This window comes from Lepisosteus oculatus, chromosome 5 (genome assembly GCF_040954835.1).
Source record: "Lepisosteus oculatus isolate fLepOcu1 chromosome 5, fLepOcu1.hap2, whole genome shotgun sequence".
Taxonomy (NCBI): domain Eukaryota; kingdom Metazoa; phylum Chordata; class Actinopteri; order Semionotiformes; family Lepisosteidae; genus Lepisosteus; species Lepisosteus oculatus.
Window position 1 is genome coordinate 33660031 of NC_090700.1, and position 21209 is coordinate 33681239.

Consider the following 21209-nt stretch of genomic DNA (forward strand, 5'->3'; position numbering starts at 1 on the left):
AGCAATTCTATTAATTAATTTATGTATTAGTCTGGTAGTAGTTGTCATTAGAATTTTTTAGAACATAACATACAAATATTTCTTTCAAGAGTAATATAAATCTTGCATTTTTGTAGGATTTATGGTGGCTTTGTTTTTTTTCCTGTGGCCCTTGCTGAGTATTTAATTTGTTCTAAGGTAAGTCATGACTTCAATGTTAAAAGTTAAATGATCTTTTACTAATTTCAAACAGAAATTACACAGTGCTTATGTTGCAACGCAAGAAAAGATAAGATCTGTCTCTTATCTGTACAACTGTTAATGTGTATACTGTAGGTTAGACTGAACAGGTTTGACTAGTGTTTTTTGTTTCATCTGATTAATTGCGGTCTGCTGAAAGAGGAAGAGCAAGTTATGCGTCATCTTGTTCTTCCAATTTCACTAGTGGGTAGCAAATGTAGTCTGGAAAAGCTTGAGAGCTTCACAGTAGTGGCTGATGGTCTCCCCATTCACACGTCAGCAAGGAATCTGGGTGTCACACTGGATCGTCTCATCTTTTTCCAACCAAGATTAATACATAATAATAATAATTAATAATTCCTCACACTTGTATACTGTAGCACATTTCTGGAAACACCACTGTACAGGTAATGGGAACTCCCCAACCAATGTGTAGCCCCACCTGGATGATACAAAGGCAACCATAGTGCGCCAGTACGCTCACCACACACCAGTTATCAGTGGGGAGAACAGAGTGATGACACCAATTCATAGATGGGGATTATTAGGATTAAACTGGTAAAGGCCAATGGGAAATTTGGCCAGGACGCCAGGGTAACACCCCTACTCTTTTCGAGAAACGCCCTGGGAATTTTAATGACCACAGAAAATCAGAACCTCGGTTTTACGTCTCAGCCAAAGGGCGGTGGCTTTTTACGGTATAGTGTCCCCATCACTATTCTGGGGCATTAGGGCCCACATGGACCGCAGGGTGAGCACCCCCTGCTAGCCCCACTAACACCTCTTCCAGCAGCAACCTTAGTTTTTCCCAGGAGGTCTCCCATCCAGGTACTGACCAGACTCACACCTGCTTAGCTTCAGTGGGTTGCCACTTGTGAGTTGCAGGGTGATATCACTGCTGGCTAAAAAAAAAAAGTCATCTTTTTATCACTTGCATTAGGGAATTTCTCTCGATGCAATTTCACTGATGCCGAGTACCTGATTCATGCATTTATAACATAATAATAATAATAATAATAATAATAATAATAATAATAATAATAATAATAATAATTGCTTACACTTATATAGCGCTTTTCTGGACACTCCACTCAAAGCGCTTTACAGGTAATGGGGACTCCCCTCCACCACCACCAATGTTTACATCAAGGCTTATTTCTGCCACTCTTTACTCTATGGGCTCCCTAACTCTCTTCTCAACAAATTTCAATATGTTCAAAACTCTACAGCTAGACAAGTAACCCACACCAGACTTTGGTTGCATATCACTCCTACACTTACTGTAAGTCTCTACATTGGTTGCATAAAGTCATATAAATTCAAAAAACAGAATACAAACCTGTCTAACGTAAACCAAGGTCTCCACCTTCATGTGCTAGAATTTTAAGGTGATTCAGAATTGCTGCATTTAAGGAATTTATTAATGATTACAGTAATATGTGCACGCTTTCATGAAGTTACAAGGGAACCGGTCCATTTCTACTGTAAAGTGCATGGGCTGAATGTTGACCTTTACTTAACAGCCCAGTGGAATGTACTTTTTTGTTAATAATTTACAAAGCACTAATTTCCATGTACTTTCCATTTTAGACACTGTTGGAAAACACAAATACTGCTGAACCCTGAACTATAAACTACATCTTAAGTTGAATTGAAGTACAGCAGGTGACAAAGTTACTCTCTCTGGTGTGCAGAATTTGTTTTTCAAATTTTGCTTTATTGCTATGAGTGATATTTCCCCAACGGAAAGCTATTGCATTTCCTAGACTGTGAGAATATTAATATTAAAAGATTAAAAGATTTGGTACGCCACCAAAAGCACTGAACTATAACACATTTATAGATATACAGTATATACATTTTACTTATAAGTGTAATACTGGAATCTCAGCTTCAATACTGTCTATCCAAAGGCAGAAATGTGGTAATTTCAGCACTTTACAGGTGTTTGGTATTTGTCAGAGGGCTTAAGTAGTCATTTCACCTATATCAGTGGACACTGTGTCTTTCTACCTGATTTAGAGCTGGTGTGGTAGTGAGGGGTATCTCTAAATGTCAAGAGCTACAATCAATGCTAAAGGACTTTGAGTAGAGACTCTGATAATAAGCAATAAAGAAAATGTATTATTCTAATTATAATCAGTTAAATTCATGATGAAAACCACAATCCTAAATTGTTGCAGAGATGCTGTCATCACATTACTCTGTTATATAGTGCAGATTTTTTTACATGGGATTGTTTCTCTGTGGGAAATTAAAGACATACTGTATAGCAGATGAGTTTTAAAATATATGTATATATACAGTGCCTTGCGAAAGTATTCGGCCCCCTTGAACTTTTCAACCTTTTGCCACATTTCAGGCTTCAAACATAAAGATATAAATTTTTTATTTTATGTGAAGAATCACCAACAAGTGGGACACAATTGTGAAGTGGAACGAAATCTATTGGATTTTTGAAACTTTTTTAACTGATAAAAAAATGAAAAGTGGGGCGTGCAAAATTATTTGGCCCCCTTGCGTTAATACTTTGTAGAGCCACCTTTTGCTGCGATTACAGCTGCAAGTCGCTTGGGGTATGTCTCTATCAGTTTTGCACATCGAGAGACTTGCCCATTCTTCCTTGCAAAACAGCTCGAGCTCAGTGAGGTTGGATGGAGAGCGTTTGTGAACAGCAGTTTTCAGCTCTTTCCACAGATTCTCGATTGGATTCAGGTCTGGACTTTGACTTGGCCATTCAAACACCTGGATACGTTTATTTGTGAACCATTCCTTTGTAGATTTTGCTGTATGTTTGGGATCATTGTCTTGTTGGAAGATAAATCTCCGTCCCAGTTTCAGGTCTTTTGCAGACTCCAACAGGTTTTCATCCAGAATGGTCCTGTATTTGGCTGCATCCATCTTCCCCTCAATTTTAACCATCTTCCCTGTCCCTGCTGAAGAAAAGCAGGCCCAAACCATGATGCTGCCACCACCATGTTTGACAGTGGGGATGGTGTGTTGAGGGTGATGAGCTGTGTTGCTTTTACGCCAAACATATCGTTTTGCATTGTGGCCAAAAAGTTCGATTTTGGTTTCATCTGACCAGAGCACCTTCTTCCACATGTTTGGGGTGTCTCCCAGGTGGCTTGTGGCAAACTTTAGACGAGACTTTTTATGGATATCTTTGAGAAATGGCTTTCTTCTTGCCACTCTTCCATAAAGGCCAGATTTGTGCAGTGTAAGACTGATTGTTGTCCTATGGACAGACTCTCCCACCTCAGCTGTAGTTCTCTGCAGTTCATCCAGAGTGATCATGGGCCTCTTGGCTGCATCTCTGATCAGTCTTCTCCTTGTCTGAGCTGAAAGTTTAGAGGGACGGCCAGGTCTTGGTAGATTTGCAGTGGTCTGATACTCCTTCCATTTCAAGATGATCGCTTGCACAGTGCTCCTTGGGATGTTTGAAGCTTGGGAAATCTTTTTGTATCCAAATCCGGCTTTAAACTTCTCCACAACAGTATTACGGACCTGCCTGGTGTGTTCCTTGGTCTTCATGATGCTCTCTGCGCTTTCAACAGAACCTTGAGACTATCACAGAGCAGGTGCATTTATACAGAGACTTGATTACACACAGGTGGATTCTATTTATCACCATCAGTCATTTAGGACAACATTGGATCATTCAGAGATCCTCGCTGAACTTCTGGAGTGAGTTTGCTGCACTGAAAGTAAAGGGGCCGAATAATTTTGCACGCCCCACTTTTCATTTTTTTATTAGTTAAAAAAGTTTCAAAAATCCAATAGATTTCGTTCCACTTCACAATTGTGTCCCACTTGTTGGTGATTCTTCACATAAAATAAAAAATTTATATCTTTATGTTTGAAGCCTGAAATGTGGCAAAAGGTTGAAAAGTTCAAGGGGGCCGAATACTTTCGCAAGGCACTGTAACTCTACTGATTTGCAGGTGTTGTAGTCTACCTCCAATTGATAGCGTTAGGCCTGTAATGAACTCACTGGTGAACTGTGGACTAACTCCTGTTATAGGATTTAAACTTTTGGGTTATTTCTTAGACGTTTTGCTTCTTTAAAGACAGTCCTCAGGTAAAATCCGGAATGTTCCAGCAGGATTCTCCAAGCGATAGCTGATACAAAGCAATACGAAGATATTTTTGACCTTCGGTTACAACCCCACCCCCCACCTCACATTTCTACTTTGGAAAGCCAGCATTTAACAGATCAACAACCTGTTTCAGGAGAGTGGTTACGTATGAAGTCACATGGCCACAAGTTTCAGATTCCTGTCTGAACAAGTAGTAGATTGTGCAGCTCTGTTGAACTGTGCACGACTGTGTACTACTACAGGCTGCACTAAATAGAATATTTGCACAATTTGGTAACCGTAGGAAAGGATTGAGACCAATTTGTCTGGTGTTTGGTATCATAGTGAACTTCCATATAAGAAATACTGGAATAGTACAACACCTATATTTTTGTTGCAAAAGAGTATATTTCTTCCAATGGTAGATGAAAAGTACCTGAAAACTAAAAGAGAGCATTGTTCACCTGAGTTACTGCAGACCCAGATGTAGAAGATGGTAGCAGGTGTTGGTGGCTCAGACAAAAACTGTTTTACTGCAGTCTATTCTGCTCACAAGCAAATTGTTGTGTATTTACAGTATATATCCTGTAATATATATTACATAGAATTCATATTTTAAATTTAGATTTAAGTTGAACTGTGCTTGTACTCAACACATTATGTAATACAATGTAATACACATTGTATTCAACACTATTTTCTATTAGGATATTGTCACAATAAGCTGGAAAGCAAAATAATGCTTTTTTTTTTATACAGTGAGTGTGCATACAGTACCTACATCAAAGAATGATTTCATCACAGTGACCTTACCTTCCATACAATAATAAAACTGTAAAGAAAGAAGCTGTATTTCCTTGCTGTACTGAAGCTGAACTGAATTAACGCATTCCCAAATGGAGAACACTGTTCCAAAGCAGGGGCCCAGGGCTGCGGTGCCTGAGTTAAGTGGTAAGTGTAGCATCAGCATTTCACTACTGAATCACTCAAAGTGTGGCTTTTCACAAGGTGCTTCCCATCCCATCAGCACATGCGTCATCTTATTCACGGTTCTGTAAAGATACCGTCCCTCTGTATATTTGAAACCTCCTGCATGACCAGATTTCCCTTTAATGAACACTTAACTCAGCATTGCCACTGACTACTGTAGACATTCAAACATAAGAAATGTTAGGAGCACATTTGTCCTTTCTGATTTGGTTGCTACAGTAGTAGTTTATTGATCCAAGGACCTTGTCTACTAATTTTTTTTTAATATCCTGTGGATTTGTCTTCAAAACCATTGTTCATGGTGCTCAACAAAGAGTTGTATAAAGATGTGTCACCTATGATTAGTGTTAAATATACTTTCTGTTTGTGTCATAACAAGGAGAATGAAAACAGGACTGTGATACATGGTGAATCTCAATATACATAACCAAATTTTATCCTACCCAATTGCCCCAGGAACCTGTTTTTCAGTTAATTAAAATCAACCAATCAACACTCCAGCCAAACCTGGCTCTGCACTGTACACTCCAGCATTTGGAAAAAAAACAAATTATTTGTCATTGGATTCTGGACATTTGGACACTGATGTGTTACCAACAAACTGTCAAAGTGAATAGCAGGACATCTTGCCATCTCTGCGGCTCTCTCCTTTTTTATCAACAACTTCACATCTCGGGTTAAGATTTTCAAATATGCAGATGACACTACTATTGTTGGTCTTATCTCCGATAATGACGAGGCCCCTTGCCAACGGGTGATTGACTCAGGTAGAACCTGGTGTTCTGATAATGACCTTCAAATCAATTCATCAGAAAGTAGGGAAATCATTATTGAATTTAGCATATCCAGAACATAAAACTCCCCACCCATCCTATAATGACCACAAATTCCATCATATTCTTGGGAACATACGGATGTGACAATCTTGGAGCAGCAACACAGATCATATAGTTAAAAAGGCAGAGCAGAAGATGTGCTTTCTTACAGTTTTACACAGTCGTAATTCAAGGCATTTGACAGCTTCTATCTATTTGGTGTGGGAATATGGAGAGGTATGGTATACAAAAGGAAAACATGTCCAAACCCTCAAAAATAATAGGCTGTGATCTCCCTTCCATTTCATCCCTTTACACAAGCCTACAAGATTATTTCTGACTCTTCTCATCCAGCTCATAATCTTTCTCAGCTCCTCCCTTTGGGAAAATGTTTTAAAACGATCCTTTCAAGAACTTTCCACTTCAACCTTGGCTTCTTTCCCCTTGCCTATGAACTTTGAACTCGGCTATTAAACCTCCCATGAGCATCTCTTTTACAATTCTGATTTCCAACTGTAAGGTAAACATTTACATACGCATGTGATTATGATTGTGATTTGCTTTGCTTTTCATTTCAGTTTGTTTATATATTTTTAAATATCATGTGTCATATTTTTTAGTGTTCTCTTGCTGTACTGAAAGCAGACCAACAACTATTGTCATGTGACAGTAATGCATTCTATTCTATGAACACCACCTACACAAATTTTGTCCTTATTTTTACCATAAGATTTTACCCCATAAAACCAAATCTGAAATGTTAAGACAACAAGATAGGGTTTTTCCAAAGGTTCCCATTTTATTTAAAAAATATATAATAGTGCCCTCTTGTTAATGTTTTAAAGCTGTTTAAAATCAGATTATATCAACAGCAGACACTGTAATTCTGTTTTAAGGTGCAAATTAAATTAGTTACACTTCAGTGTGGGCTGTATGACAGTGTTATGGTCCTGCTAATAACCAAAATTAATAACCATTGTTATATACACACATATAACCATTTATATAATTTATATATACATATACAGTAGTGCCCTCCACATTTATTTATACTTTAATGAAATAGGAACAACAGATCATAGAGCAGAATGAGTTAGGGCTGGAAAATGTGTCTTTTTAAAAAGTCTCAAAGTTACACTGTAATCGTGATAGCATTTCACAAAGTCTTATCTGTCAAAAAATTGATTGAACTAAAAAAAAAGGAACCAAAAAAAAAGCTAAGGTTATTGGTGTAAACCAGCCAGGAAGAGGACATAAAAGTATTTTGCCACCATAAACTGATTGGTGGCAAACCACATGGTTTGGGAGGCAACTATGAATCCAAAGGCAACAGTTGGAGATATCAAATACGAATTGTTGAACACTACCGTTCAAAGTCCACTGTGCGAATGTGGCATTCAGAACACCTGAGGATGACATTGTGACAACTGAAACAATCTTATAAAAAAGACTTTGAGCCTTTTGGACACAATGAAGACTTCAGCATAATCACTGACACAGAAGGATTTCTAAAATCCTAACAATAGGGGGTCTTTATAAATGTGAACCTTGTGGTTTTTTTTAGTTTAATTAATTATAACAATCATGACTTTGCTCTGTGCAATCTTATTAAAATTACTGTATGGGATTTTTAAAATGATTTAAACTTTAAGTTATCTGATGTCTATTGCTCATATTTCATTTAATCTGCCATAATTCATAAATAAGTGGAAAGCATTGTACTGTCCTCTTTCTAATTTACTGTACATCTCCAGTAATCTCAAACAGGTTTATTGTCCACAAACATAGATTAATTTTACTCAAAACCAGTTCCAAAACTGGTCTCTCCTGTATGAGCCAGCAAAGACTCAATGTAGTGTCTCATTAAGTCACTGTCTTTACTATTGCCCTAAATGAAAAAACTGTGGTTCATCATTCTTTAAGGAGACCCAGCTTCCTCAGTGCCTCTTTCCTGTCCCCCTCGGTCTTTGCTTTGGGCATGATCTGGACACTGATGCCCTGAGAACGAGGCAGCTTGTTGGCTGTATGCTGCTGTGTGATAGGAGGGAGTGGCCGCTGGGTCTCGTGCTCTGTTGGCTCTGTACTTTTCCCTGTCTGCGTCCTGTTTCCTTGAACTTCTATAAAGTCTTTTCCAGTCCCAAGTGAGGCAGGACGAGGCCTGGAGTTGCGGAGCTGGTTTGGGGAAGCAGGAGCTTTGTTGCTGGCTTTGAAACTGCGCGTGTTGTAGCTGGGGTCTGCATGCTGGCTGGCCATGTAGCTCCCCAGTCCCATGCCCGAACGCTCCAGGGTGGCTGATTTCACCTCAGCCGGCCTGGCAGGTGAGGGTCTGTTGGCAACAGGGGGAAGTTCACTTCCCGATCGCTGGTGGTATCCTCTGGCTACCTGAGGCCTGCTCCTGGGCTCCTGGATTTCCGGCATAGCAGGCTGAGCTTTTGGCTCATTGGACAGATTCGGCGGGTTGGCAGACTTGGTCTCCCAGGATCTGCGTAGTTTGGGGGATTGTGCAAGGTTGACTGTCGACCCAGAATCATTCAAATTATCTTTCAGCAGTCCGAGCTTTTTCAAAGCTTCCATCCTCACCTTTTGTGGGTCCAGAGTTGTTTTATCTGGAGACGAAGAGCTGGTGAAATGTTCATTACCTGTTAGAAGGTTAGATTCCTGGCTTGGGAGAGAAGCTTTATGTTGCTTAAGAACAATGTTAGAAGGAAGTTTCTTTGGTTTTGGGGCAACAGTTGGTGGACCCATCTTTGTTTCAGCCTGGTCATGCAAGTGTGTGGGATGAGGACGCGAGTCTGAGTGCACAGAGGTTACAGTTATCTTTTCATCTGGTACAGGAAGCCCAGATAGCGACTGTGGCTTATCTTTGAGGTCAGGAGTATTCTGAGGAGTTTTCTTCAAATATGCTTTCTGCCTCAACTTATCCAGGCTCTCACTAGAAAGGGGCCTTGATGGAGCCACATCAGGGTTCTCCACAGGTTGGTCTGATCTCAAAAGAGTTTTGGTTGTCTGATCACTCTCAAGCTTCTTTTTATTTCCAACAGTAACTAGCTCATCCCTAAAATCCGAAGGTGGAGGGATGACCTCAAAGCTGATCTCTGACTTGTTTCTGAAATGGCCCTGGAATGTCTTGTTGTCTGATACCAAGTTTTTTGGCTTTTTATCTTCTTCTTTTGGCTTCTTGTCCAAATGGTCTGGATCTGGTGATCCCAATGAATGCCCAGTTGTTTCAGTCAGCCTGGTCTCAGAGTTTGTTGACACTGCTGAGCTCTCTGTGCCTCGCCCAGCACTAGACAGAGTGGCAGAACCATTCTTTGGCAGCACCAGTGGAGTGGGTACCATGTAGTTCATGGTAGGCTTGTTATCTTTACTGTATCTCTCAGTTATTGAATTATTGTAAGGGGGCTTGTGGACATCTGAAAAACAAAAGCAAGAGCTTAATTGTTTTTAAAGATGTGTTTCCTCAACCATACTAATAAGACAAAAGAATCGAGTGCACAAATTATTTTTCAGCATCTTGAAGCAAGTCATCTTGTTCAGCATTGCAGTGTCTTTGTCATACCATTAGCACTGCTTTTTGTAGACTGCCAGTCCATACCACTGCATAAAATCTTACATATTCCTATTCATAGGTGCTACAGTGGTTTATTGAAGGTGCTAAACCAGTTGACATTGGTGCACTCACCATCTGGCTTGCTCTTGGATGAGGAGAGATGTCCAAATTTAGGAGCCACGTTCCCATGAGAAGGTAGACTTTCGGGCTCATCGTTGGACAAGCCGCTGTCTTCTTCCAACTCAAGAGACTCAATGGTCTCTTCTAGGAACATCAGGCATGCCCGCTCCTCTGCTGACAGGTGCTCCAAGCTGTCATCGCTCTGCAAGGTAAACGGCAGCAATAACTTTCAGAAACTTCATACCTTTCCTGTGTGATTCCTAACAAGGAAGGATCTGTCAAAACTTGGGTCTACAGAAAAATAGCAAGATCCTAACAGTAATCTTACTTTAATAAACATCATAGAATGAATATATTTTATAGGTGGACATAACTTTTTTTCAAGCAGCAACATACACTCAGATACACCATATACTGTACACTGATTATTCAGTGCCTGCTTATGATACAAGAGAAAGGGTTTGCAAATAAGGACTTTGAATAGAGATGGAGCAGAATAATACTTACATAGCCTGAGTTGACGCTCATTACACTGTCACAGCTCCCAGCACTGTCTAAGCTGTCGATGGATTCCATGGCAATGCCTCCTGGGTGCACTTCACTCCTAGGCATCGCACAGAGGCATGAGCAGGGTCCTCGGCTGATTGGCTAGCCGGTACCAAAAGGCCTGTCTCCGAATCTACACTCAGAGGAAAAAGTTCCAGAGGAGGCGAGTTAGTAAATACAGGATACTGTATTCTCAATATGTGCATGTGATGACTTTTTAAAACGTATGTTCTCTCCTTAAACTTACCCAGTGTGCATTCAGAGTTAAAACCACAGAAGCAAGAATTTCTCTGCGATGAGCCGAGCTATATATAGAGCACTCGGAAGTAAGGCTTAGAAAATATTCAAGAAGGCAGCTTTCTTCTCTCAAACAACCTAGTTCCCACGCACAATTGTGGTTTTCACCACAAACCAGACAATCAAACCAAAGCTTTCTAAATGAGCTAACTTTTTACTTCGCGCCTTTATCCATATCAAAGACCCACAAGTCATATTACACAGTGATGAGTAGATAAACGACAACCTGGCAACCTCTGCTAAAGAGGGTTTGAAACCCCCTGCTGCTCCGTGCAAACTGAATCAACGTCTCAGTTTCCACTGGCACTTACACGGAATTTGAGACACACGTATCCTGCTCCAAACCCTGGCTTCAGTTCTTTGCAAGAGACACCATAAAGAACCTGAAGAGATCCCTTCTTCACCATATTCCATTCTTTAGTGTAACTTCAGACTATAGGCATTTTTGTAAACAATGTCATATGCATACAAAGCAAAAAAAGGAAGCCAAAGCTTCAGAACGGTTCAGCAATGAAAGGCAATTTTCTAGTACACATAAAGAATGCTTGCCACCCAAATAATCCCCTTTGGCTTTCCAATCTTCTTATATAACCCTCGTGTTGTTCTGCACATGCGCAAGCTTACAAATGAATGGGCTTCCAGGTTACTCCAAGTGCTAGGTATCATAGCTAAGTCTATTTCTGTGAGTGGAATTAGCTCACTATATCCTCTGTCACATGACATGTATTACTGCACACTATTCTGCAGTGTGAAGACAAACATTAACACATATGGAACACCATTAACTCTGGGCAATATGCAATCTACAAAGTTTTTTTTCTTCGTTTTTATTAAAACCGCAAATTCTGAAACATTTTACAGTTTACCTTTGAAACGTTCTATTCTACACGTTTTGTTGATAAAACTGAACTGCTCCCATTACATTCCACAGATTATTTTTACAGTATATGTACACACAAGCCAGCTCGTGGATTTTTGAAATTTGTCTGTTTATTTTCTTCAACTTATTACACTTCAGATACACGTAAGATTTCAAAATTGCACCATAGGTAATGCAAGGTAGATTCCTATTATGACTTTGGATAAAGACATTAACCACATATAATCTTCCAAATATTAATACAGCTTTTATACATATTCAGTTAAGTTATATATCTTTGAGAATTCAACTATGCTGCTTCAAACCTATGATAGTAAAAACTATATTTTCTTGTTTAATAATGAATCTAGTACAGAAACATGGAATTGATCAGAAATGTTTGATATCCCTGCTGTGTCTTGTCTTGTTAGATCACTGGTTCATTGACATGCAAGTACATATTGAGGTGAGTGTCTGTGTCCAGTGACCCCAATCACACGAGTTTGTCCCTGTACTCTGAAACAGCAGTGCATTCAGCACAGCACTGATAGCCTGACCTCGTTCTAGCTGTTTAACAATTAGAAACATAAACTGTGTTGATTCAGGATCGTGGAAAACAGTATAAACTGGAATCATATTCCACAGTAATCTGTAAGTAATCTGTGTTCCAAAACTCTGTACTTTTTACTATTGTTTTCTCAGGTAAGTGTTACTGCCACTGGACAATACAGTTTTAGTTTTTAAATCTCAGTAGTACAGCATAAACACCAAATATATCACTAAACAGATCTGTGTACAAAAGGTATAAATATGAATGTTTCATTAAACACAATTTGAGCATGATGGTTTCACTGTTCAAGTTTCTGTAAAGATCATTTTAATCTGTATTTCATTCTTAAAATGGCCATTTGAATGCAGTGAAATTAGAGATACCATGTAATGTCTTTTCTGTCTAACCTTATCCAACTGTCACTAATCTCACCATGTACATTTTCTGACAATTACAGGCAATGCAGAACATCAGTGAAGAGTGAGAAGCTGCGAATGCTTGAAACTGAACCAACTGAACAACAAGCTACTGTGCACAAACATTGTTTTTTTATAACGCAAACTTATTTTTAGAGAACATAATTCATAATGAACCTCTTGCCTAAAGGGCCAGCTAATACATGTCTTATCAAAAACAACTAACAGCGATCACAGTTCACTTTCACTGCCACCAACCACCCTGAGTGAGGAGTTAGCAAGTGTGATTGATTTGGAAGCGTTTCTGAGAAAAGGGACAATTTATTATTAACGTAGAGAGGATAAACAGTGCATTTAATGTATGCTAACAGCACAGAAGCAAGCAAAAAGAACCAATCACATACTGTAATTGGATTTCATTGTAATTATCACTATCAATTGTATTATTTTAATTAAGCATTAAAGTTTAATGTTTAGTGTAATTTAATGTAAGTTATTTCCATATGAGGGAATCCTTAAATTCTCATTTAAGGATTCCCCCAGTTTTGAGTAGTGAACTACTGAGAATCTTTTAACAGATCCCAAGCTTCTCCAAGACCACATTTTCTCTGAAAAGCACCAAATGCAATATGATTATTAATTAACTGTATTTGTATGAGTAATATTCTCAGAATCAGATAAAAAAATATAAAGATAATTACTTGTATCAGAGGTCTTTCACATTTTTGACACATACAGTAGCAGTTGAGTTGAAAAGCAAAATTGAAACTACGTTATCAGAAAATGCAATGTTTCAACACTCAAAATAATACAAGTTTTATGTTATAATACAATAATAAAATATCTTATTTCCACAATTTATTCAGCTAGCAATTTTGTCTTTTTAATTTGCTTACTCTCTTTCATTAGTTAAGCAGCACTGAACAGCTGTTTGCTCTAATTTTCAGAGTGATCAATTAGCCAAAGAAACAGTAGTACAGTAACTTCACCTTAAAATATGGGCAGGAAAAGCCAAGTTTAAATTTGTCACATTGACATCCTATAAATAGAATTGTGCTTAGAAATGCATAAAATGAGTCAGTGACTATCCCATGAATGTCATGCTTTGTTGTGATGGTTTGATTAGGTACATTTTAAGCTGTTAATTAGTGGAATTCAGTGACTGAGGTATTCATGGCTGAAGAACTCACCTAAACCAACTCCCAATTCTTGAGTGCACTATCACCAGAACTATAAATAAAAACTATACTTTCACTGTGCACGGAGGTTTTGTCAGAAGAACGTCACTTTGCCGGCTTTTTTCCAGTTTTATCACAGGGTTGTTATGTGTTGGACCACTTACATTCTTTATGTGCCAATTAATTACAGGAATGTAAGAGCACTGTCGTCATGTTCCTCATATGAATGACAATTTCTCCACTAACTCCAGCCTCACCTGGTATTGGGCTGGCTTGAGCAGAACATCAGCAGGACCAAGATACCTTTTTTTGTCAAACAACCAATTTAAGGAAACACACAACCAACAGCCAGTTGTTGTACCACACAGAGCATTACATTTAATACATAGTGTCACTTTTGGGACAACTGGGTCAGGTGAAAAGTAAAGTTAATCATTCACCACAAAGAAAAAATAGTACAAAATCTAACAGGTGTACATTTTGCCACGCCCAAGGGTGTAAATACAGAGACAGACAAATATCATTAATGCTTAACTACACTGAACACAGGTCACTTCCTACTTTAACTTGAAAGGATTGGACTCGCAGTGATTATGCAGATCAGATGCGGATATGTATCACTGCACATGCAAACCTCATTGTGCAATTAAACCATGACAGCACAATGGATTTCAGGCCAGAGCTCTAACTTGTGTGTGTACATGCCAAAGGCGTGTTTCAGTGAAATTGGAGCAGGTGAGGGCATTCAGAATCCCAGCTCTTCTGGTACAAGTAAAAAATACAACATTTCCTTTGTACAGATACCTATCCATGTGGTATACAGAAAGTGAAAGTACCCCCAAAGCCTCCACCAAAGTAAAACTGTCTAGACTTCTAGACTTTAAACTCTTTCAATATTAATGGAAGCTTTTCAATAAGCAGCGCCCTTGACTCACAATCTGTTACCCTAACCATGAATTAACTGAACTTTCAAAAACAACAAAAAAACAAGGTCGTGTTGGTGGCTCTGCTGTAACAGTTAGTGATAAATTATTCATGTATTATTCAAACTTTGGATTCTGTTAAAGTATCTGCTAAATTACTAGTTATAAAAAATAATACCAAGAGTTCAGAGAAAAAGCGAAAGTTCAGTCCTGGGTCAGATGTCAAGAGCTTTTTTACGTATCCTCCAAATTAATGATTTAAAGCTGGGTTTTTTTTTCCAGTAGCTGTTTGATTCAGTAACTTATTTTGATAAGATGTGTTAATCTGCTTAAGAGGATGTGCAGTAAGAAATAATTTTAAGATGAACACTCTGATGAAGACAGTGTTGGTGGTTCTTGTACACCATTAAGGCATTAAACAAGGCACAAACTGAAAAGGGTCCTGCTGGCTGACAATTCTATCTCTTTCATTGTTAAGGCTTTATCACATGAATAATGAATGACAGCTTCACACTGACTGCCATGTGATGGCATTGCAGTTAGAGATACAATTTCAGTGAATATTCCAGAGAACGGCTTTTACGTGCTTTATGTAATGTCCGGGACTTGGAAGTTTGATTATTTTTGCATTATTTCCTTGTGAGCTATAAAAGAGAATTAACACTTTCTGCCATACTGAAAACAATGGTTACAGTTCTTCCTACCTGCTCTCATTAGAAATAATAGTCCTTTGTTTTACCCACCAGCAAAACCACAGACAGCAACAGTCTGTCCATGACTGCTGTCGATGACGTCAATACTCCCCTTTGCAAATAAAGCCATTTTTTTTTTACTAATGTCAAGATTGTAGTCATTTTAACATGGGGTTAAACACAAAAACAGAGCAGATTGTGCTAGCCCCAAGCAACATACTGTATACCAAGGGCCCTGGGGTAAACAGTCCCACTCTTACTTATTGTCAAGGAATTCACAACCACCAAGTATTCTTTGATTTACTGTAGCACTGCACCTCCAGCAGTGTTCCCCATCACCACACTGGTTGGGAAACTGTGATCCAGAGGTGTGGTGACTTTGTGGCATAGTGGCTGGGGCCCTGAGTTCAATTACCAATCTGGGGTGCTTTCTGTATGTTCTCCCCATGTTTCCTTGGGCTTCCCACATTCCAAAGATATACTGGTAGGTTAATTGGCTTCTGGGAAAATTGGCCCTGGCGTGTGTGTCTGTGTGTCTTCCCTGTGATGGACTGGTGTCTCATTCAGGGTGTACCCAGCTCTGTACACATTTCTTGCCGAGATAGACTCCGGCTCCCCCACAACCCTGAATTGGAAGAAGCAGTTAGAAAATGGATGGTCCAGAAGTACAAGTGCCACCCAGTGGTCCACTAACAGCAGCAAACTGTTTTTTCTCGGAGGTCTCCCATCCTAGTAATGACCAAGCCCAACCTTGCTAATTTTCTGAGATTTCACAGATCAGGCTACATGGTGGTAAGTCTCTCTAGGAACAAACTACTGTATGTTTTTCTTTACCGTGATGTAAAAAGGCTTTAATTCTCTAAAGTACGTTTAGTATTTGATATTAAACTCCTACCACACGACGTACTGCATGCTGTTAGGACTTTCATAACTTTGTGTGTACTTAATAGCCCTGAGCCAATATTTGCCCAGCATGGGACCAAGAAGAAAAAAATACGGGAAACCGGCTTTCCACTGGACTCATCATAGAAGGTGGGTGTAGTCAATCATTAAATGTTGAGTTTTAGGGATGCCATTTTTTAACAAAATTACAAATTACAGTTTTGAAAATAAATGACCACCCTACAAGAAAGCGAACGTGACAAGCACATCCGTTTGCGGAATTTGTCTAATCGTGTTATTATTCATGAAGAAAAATGTCTGAAGCGTACCGTACAGTATATTATAACACGCAATTAGTTTTTATATTAAGAAACAAGTAAGGGTTTATTCTGTGCTGAAAAGAGAAGAAAGGAAACAGCGTTTCTCCTGTGGAGCCTTCTTCAGATTTTTGTATTTATGAGTGTGGTGCGTGGGTTTTGTGTGAGGTGTTTTTATATTTATGCGCAACTGACATTCTAGTAGCGTAAAAACTGATCACTGTTTGCAACACCAGTATGGATCTGTGTGCTAATCGAGCTCAATGCAGTGTTAAGATTGATAAAAGTCTGATCAGTTTACAAAAGTGAATATCTTTCAGAGATACATTACATAAAGTGTTTAATTAGTACAGCAGAATAAAATGCATTGTTCACGTTAAGATTGATGCTTAAAATGACGAATACATAAATTTTTCAAAAATGTTTGTAAGTTTTACTTGACACAGTCTTCACGAAGTCTTAAATACATCGAGACACCTACAGTACGTACGCACACTGAAAATGAAATGCTAACAATATTATCTACCCCAACAGAGAGAAATGTGCAGTTGATTTCCTTTTGTATGAGGTCCATATACGTTTCACAGCTGCATCGTGAACATCGTTTATGGTCCTGATGAAGAACACGACAAAAATCGACTTACCTTTATACGAAGGATAATCAAGACCCTTTAAAGCTATTTATGTATTCCACAAAGTTGCGCCCTCGCAAGCAACCTCTGGCCGCTGACTCTATTACTGCACAGGTGAGGCAATAATCTCCCGACTTCAGTCAGTCTGCTCCTGTCCCGAGTCTCCGGCGCCAATCAGAACACGGTGAGGCCGCCCATTCCCGCAGGTGCAGCCAATGACAAACTGGCTTTAAAATGAAACCCGCTTAGACAACACGCCCAAAGCGATCCAATTACTTCGCGTAATTAGTGTTCGCGTCTTTGTTGGTTTTATGTATTTGCTTAGGGAGAAAGTTCAAAGTGTCTCTTTACAATGAATATTTATATATTTATAGTTTGCATTTACAATTATAAGAAATAAACAGATTAAATCAACTATTGTAATTACGAGTATTATTATTATTAATTATTATTATTATTATTATTATTATTATTATTGTTGTTGTTGTTGTTGTTGTTGTTTTTGATTATGATGTTTGACGTTGTTATTGTAATAGTACAGTTGTAGAAAACTGTTGTACTGTTGTAGAAAAGGTCAAGCACATGACGTAATATTGAGACAGCACTAACTATCAGGCGAAGAAGCTGATGGCACTGCGGTATAGTTCTTGCAGTGCTATAACTGTAAATGAGATTAGTCCCTGGTGAATTAGTTTCGTATCGTTACAGGTTCCACGGCGTCGATTCTAGTGCTTTGTATAAAAGAAGGAGGTGTCTCACAGCAACAAGGTAACGATACTGTACTGCATGTATCCTCTCACATATTACAGCAATCCATACCCTGTCAACAACAGGAAACTGTAGATGCATATGATCAATACGGGAATATTCGACACCTTGCTAAACTGGTCTTATCAAAGTACCAATAAAGCACTTCAACGGCTTCCCTGGAACACATTCTTCCTCAAAAACAGAGAGATTCAGAACGTACACCACGTGTATATAACACTAAAGGTTTGGTGAGATGTGCAATGCAGTGCAAGTTTGACGGAAATTCAAGGCGAGAAACGGCTGTCTGTGCTTGCTGTTTTACAGCCCTATGGCACTACACTTAGACACCGTTGACAAGGGAGCAATGCATCATGTCCTATCCCTGTAGTCTATACAGTGTATATATATATAGTGTAGTATATAATCTTACTGGGTGTAAAGTAGCAAAATAAAAGCAGAAGTAGTATTCTTGTCTGCTCTGTGATAGAGAGAAAGCACTGCTCTTGCGATTCACTTACTCATGAGGCTTTGTGTTATGTTGTTATTGTCCTTCTTATTAAAAATTGTAATTCAATTATAGGGTTATGGTGCAGTGGTTAGCGTTGCTACCTCAAAGCACTGTGGCCTTAGGCTCAGTTCCAGGTGTGTATATGTGTGGAGTTTGTATGTTTTCCAACTTCCATGGGTTTCCCATGGGTGCTCTCTCATTTAGTCCCACAGTCTATAAACATACTAGTAGGTTAACTGGCTTCTGGGAAACTTGCCCCTGGTGTAAGTGTGTGCTTGTCTTTGTCAGTGTGTGCCTTGCGATAGACTGGCATTCCATCCAGGATGTATCCCACCTTGTTCCCATTGCTTGCCAGGATAAGCCCTGGCTCCCACCCAAATGTACTGGCAAATGGGGGGTTACGAAACTGGTGAAAATCAGGATTTGACTTCATAACCCCCAACATGTAAGTGATTTCTTCAGAATACACCTGGCCAGTTGATATAATTAGAGGCACGTGAATTCTTTATTCTTTGGCACCGCTTTGGTGACAGGAGTAATAATCTAGTCATGCTTGGTTAAAAAAAAATATTGATGATGATGACAAGACAAACTACACTACCCACAACAAAGCATACAAATCACAAGTTACTCTATGTACATATTTACAAACAAGGCATTTCAGAGCCAGCATAGCAAACACTTACAGAAGTTAATAATGCATAAATAGGTATTTAAATATAACATTTAAAATAACACTAGTCAGAGAATGTCCAGTGTGGTCACGTCTTTGTTTTTCCATAGTTTCGCTTTAAAGTTAAAGAATAGATAACGACTTAGAAGACACAAACATCTATTTATGTTCAGGTGGGTAGCTGCGTCAGCATGCGTAGGCTGCAAAGGAACAAGTAATAGGTTTATTCCTTGCTGAAAAGAATAGAAAGAAAACACAACGTTTCTGCTGTGGAGCGTGAAGAAGACTGCACGGCTGAAACATTGCGTTTTCTTTATTCTCTTTTCAGCAAGGAATAAACCTATTACTTGCATCTATTTATGTTGCCCTGCTGGAATGCTGTTATATCAGAATAAGGCTGCAAGTATGGCCGCAGGACTTGATCAATGCAGAGCAGTCATGTTACCATTAATCACTACAAGTAGAGATCTGTAACGACAAGACTCTCATATATCAACCATCATACATGGTACCTACCATACATTGATTGGTCTGTTGTACACAAGTTAGAAGACAATATCTGGCCTGCAAACGGACTTTTTAGCAATCCAGAACTGCAACATTGAATTTCCTGAGGAAAAAAAATAAGAAAAACCTTGCAATTAAAATAATTCCATTTTGTTTTTGTGTTTAACACCACAGCCCAGATCCAAGTCACCCTTGGAATACCACTGATCCTTTCAGGTCAGGCTAAATGGAGAACACTTCTCCACCGAGGATGATGCCACTAGTACTTTTTAGGAGGGTTAGGCTGAGCAGTCCGTGACATCTCTGTGTGGAGAATGACTGCAAATTTTTCATTTATTTCAATTTCATGGATATTGGTACAAAGACAAAAACTTTTGCACAATCAGCACAATGAGCAAGAGCAAAGAAAAAAAGGGCAGACCAGGCAAATCTCCTATGTTTCAGAGGGTGAAGGTTTTGGGAAGAGAGGTCCTTTTCCAAACACACGTAAGGCTTTACTTTAAACCAGAGAATGTGTTTCAACTCCTCATTGTGTGCGTCTACATGAAAGCAAAAATTATTCAACATCCACACCTTCTTCAAATCCTGTATAAAGGTAAAAGATTAGTCAAAATAACTTTTAGTCTAATCCAAGTAAATTGGTAATGACATAATCCCATTTAAATCTTTGGAATACATTACACAGGTCATTATTAGCTTCCATAGATCTGTGCTGTGGTGCTGTGGTGCTGTGGTACAGAAGAATCTGAGGTGTAACATATGCCCTATCCACTGAATATAGACCAGCTTTAGAGACGGAACTATCCACACACTCAGATCATCACACGGTATGTACAGTATCTACAGTATTTTACTGTATCTTGTAGAAAGACGAGTATCAGACCATATAGTATACATTGGAACTGAAGTGTACTGAACCCTGTTTTGTCTCTGTAGTGTTAATAGGCTTGCATAGAAAATAAAACTTGGCAAATCATTTAAATCAAGACTTTATAAGTGGAAACAAATTTGTACAGTACATTTGTCAGTGTTCTGTCAATTTACAAAGGAAGTTCTGTATTCATTGTAGTCAATATCTGTAAATGGCATCTTTATCAGAGCTACAAGGCCATTATGAGATCTATCTCATAATCTCATATTCTATTTCAGAATATTTTTATGAAGATTGTGTGATGTAAGCATTTCAGAATATGTGAACTATCTACATTACTTAATGCTTAAATGCACAACAATTTATTAGGGGGGTTAGGTTGAACAGCCTGTGACATCTCCGTGTGGAAAATGCCTGAGAAGCATTCATTTATTTCAATTTCATGGATATTCTCCATACGCCACTGACTTCTCTGTGACACTAATAGGCTTCTGTCATTTTCAGGGTTGTTCAGTATTGAGCATTATTAAACTAGGCACAGATGGTGCTCGTAAAAAACCTATATATATACATTTCATTAACAAAGAAACCAAGATGCGCAATGACTCAAGATTAGGTCATACCCATTTATAAGTCCTGTGTGATCGCATGATGAGGCAGAGCTTTTATAGTTAAATGACCAGCAATTATGGATTTATAAAGACTTTTGGGCATTTAAAGATGCGTAGTGCCCATTAATATTAAAAGTAATGAAAAAGTGTTTTAAAGTGATAATGATTAAAATTCTATAAGACTGTACCTTCAATTATTCCAAAATCAATTACTTTTTTGTTTT

At 38.7% G+C, this 21209-nt stretch overlaps 1 protein-coding gene across 5 annotated transcripts; it reads right to left on the reverse strand.

Moving 5' to 3' along the window:
• Positions 1–7126: 7126 nt before the first annotated feature.
• On the reverse strand, positions 7127–21092 carry LOC102691669 (specifically androgen-regulated gene protein). 5 transcript variants are annotated; one of them, XM_015342183.2, is made up of 5 exons: positions 17078–17323; positions 10281–10452; positions 9786–9975; positions 8625–9516; positions 7127–8492 (listed from the first exon to the last, which is right to left on the reverse strand). In XM_015342183.2, the coding sequence occupies exons 2-5, from the start codon at positions 10383–10385 to the stop codon at positions 8015–8017; spliced, it is 1665 nt and encodes a 554-aa protein (XP_015197669.1). In that variant the 5' UTR covers positions 10386–10452; positions 17078–17323; the 3' UTR covers positions 7127–8014. The 5 variants fall into 5 exon arrangements, with proteins under 5 accessions (XP_015197669.1, XP_015197668.2, XP_006628454.2 ...); XM_015342182.2 differs by lacking the exon at positions 17078–17323 and adding an exon at positions 19513–21092 and having other exon boundaries at positions 7127–9516; XM_006628391.3 differs by having other exon boundaries at positions 7127–9516; positions 17078–17321.
• Positions 21093–21209: the final 117 nt, after the last annotated feature.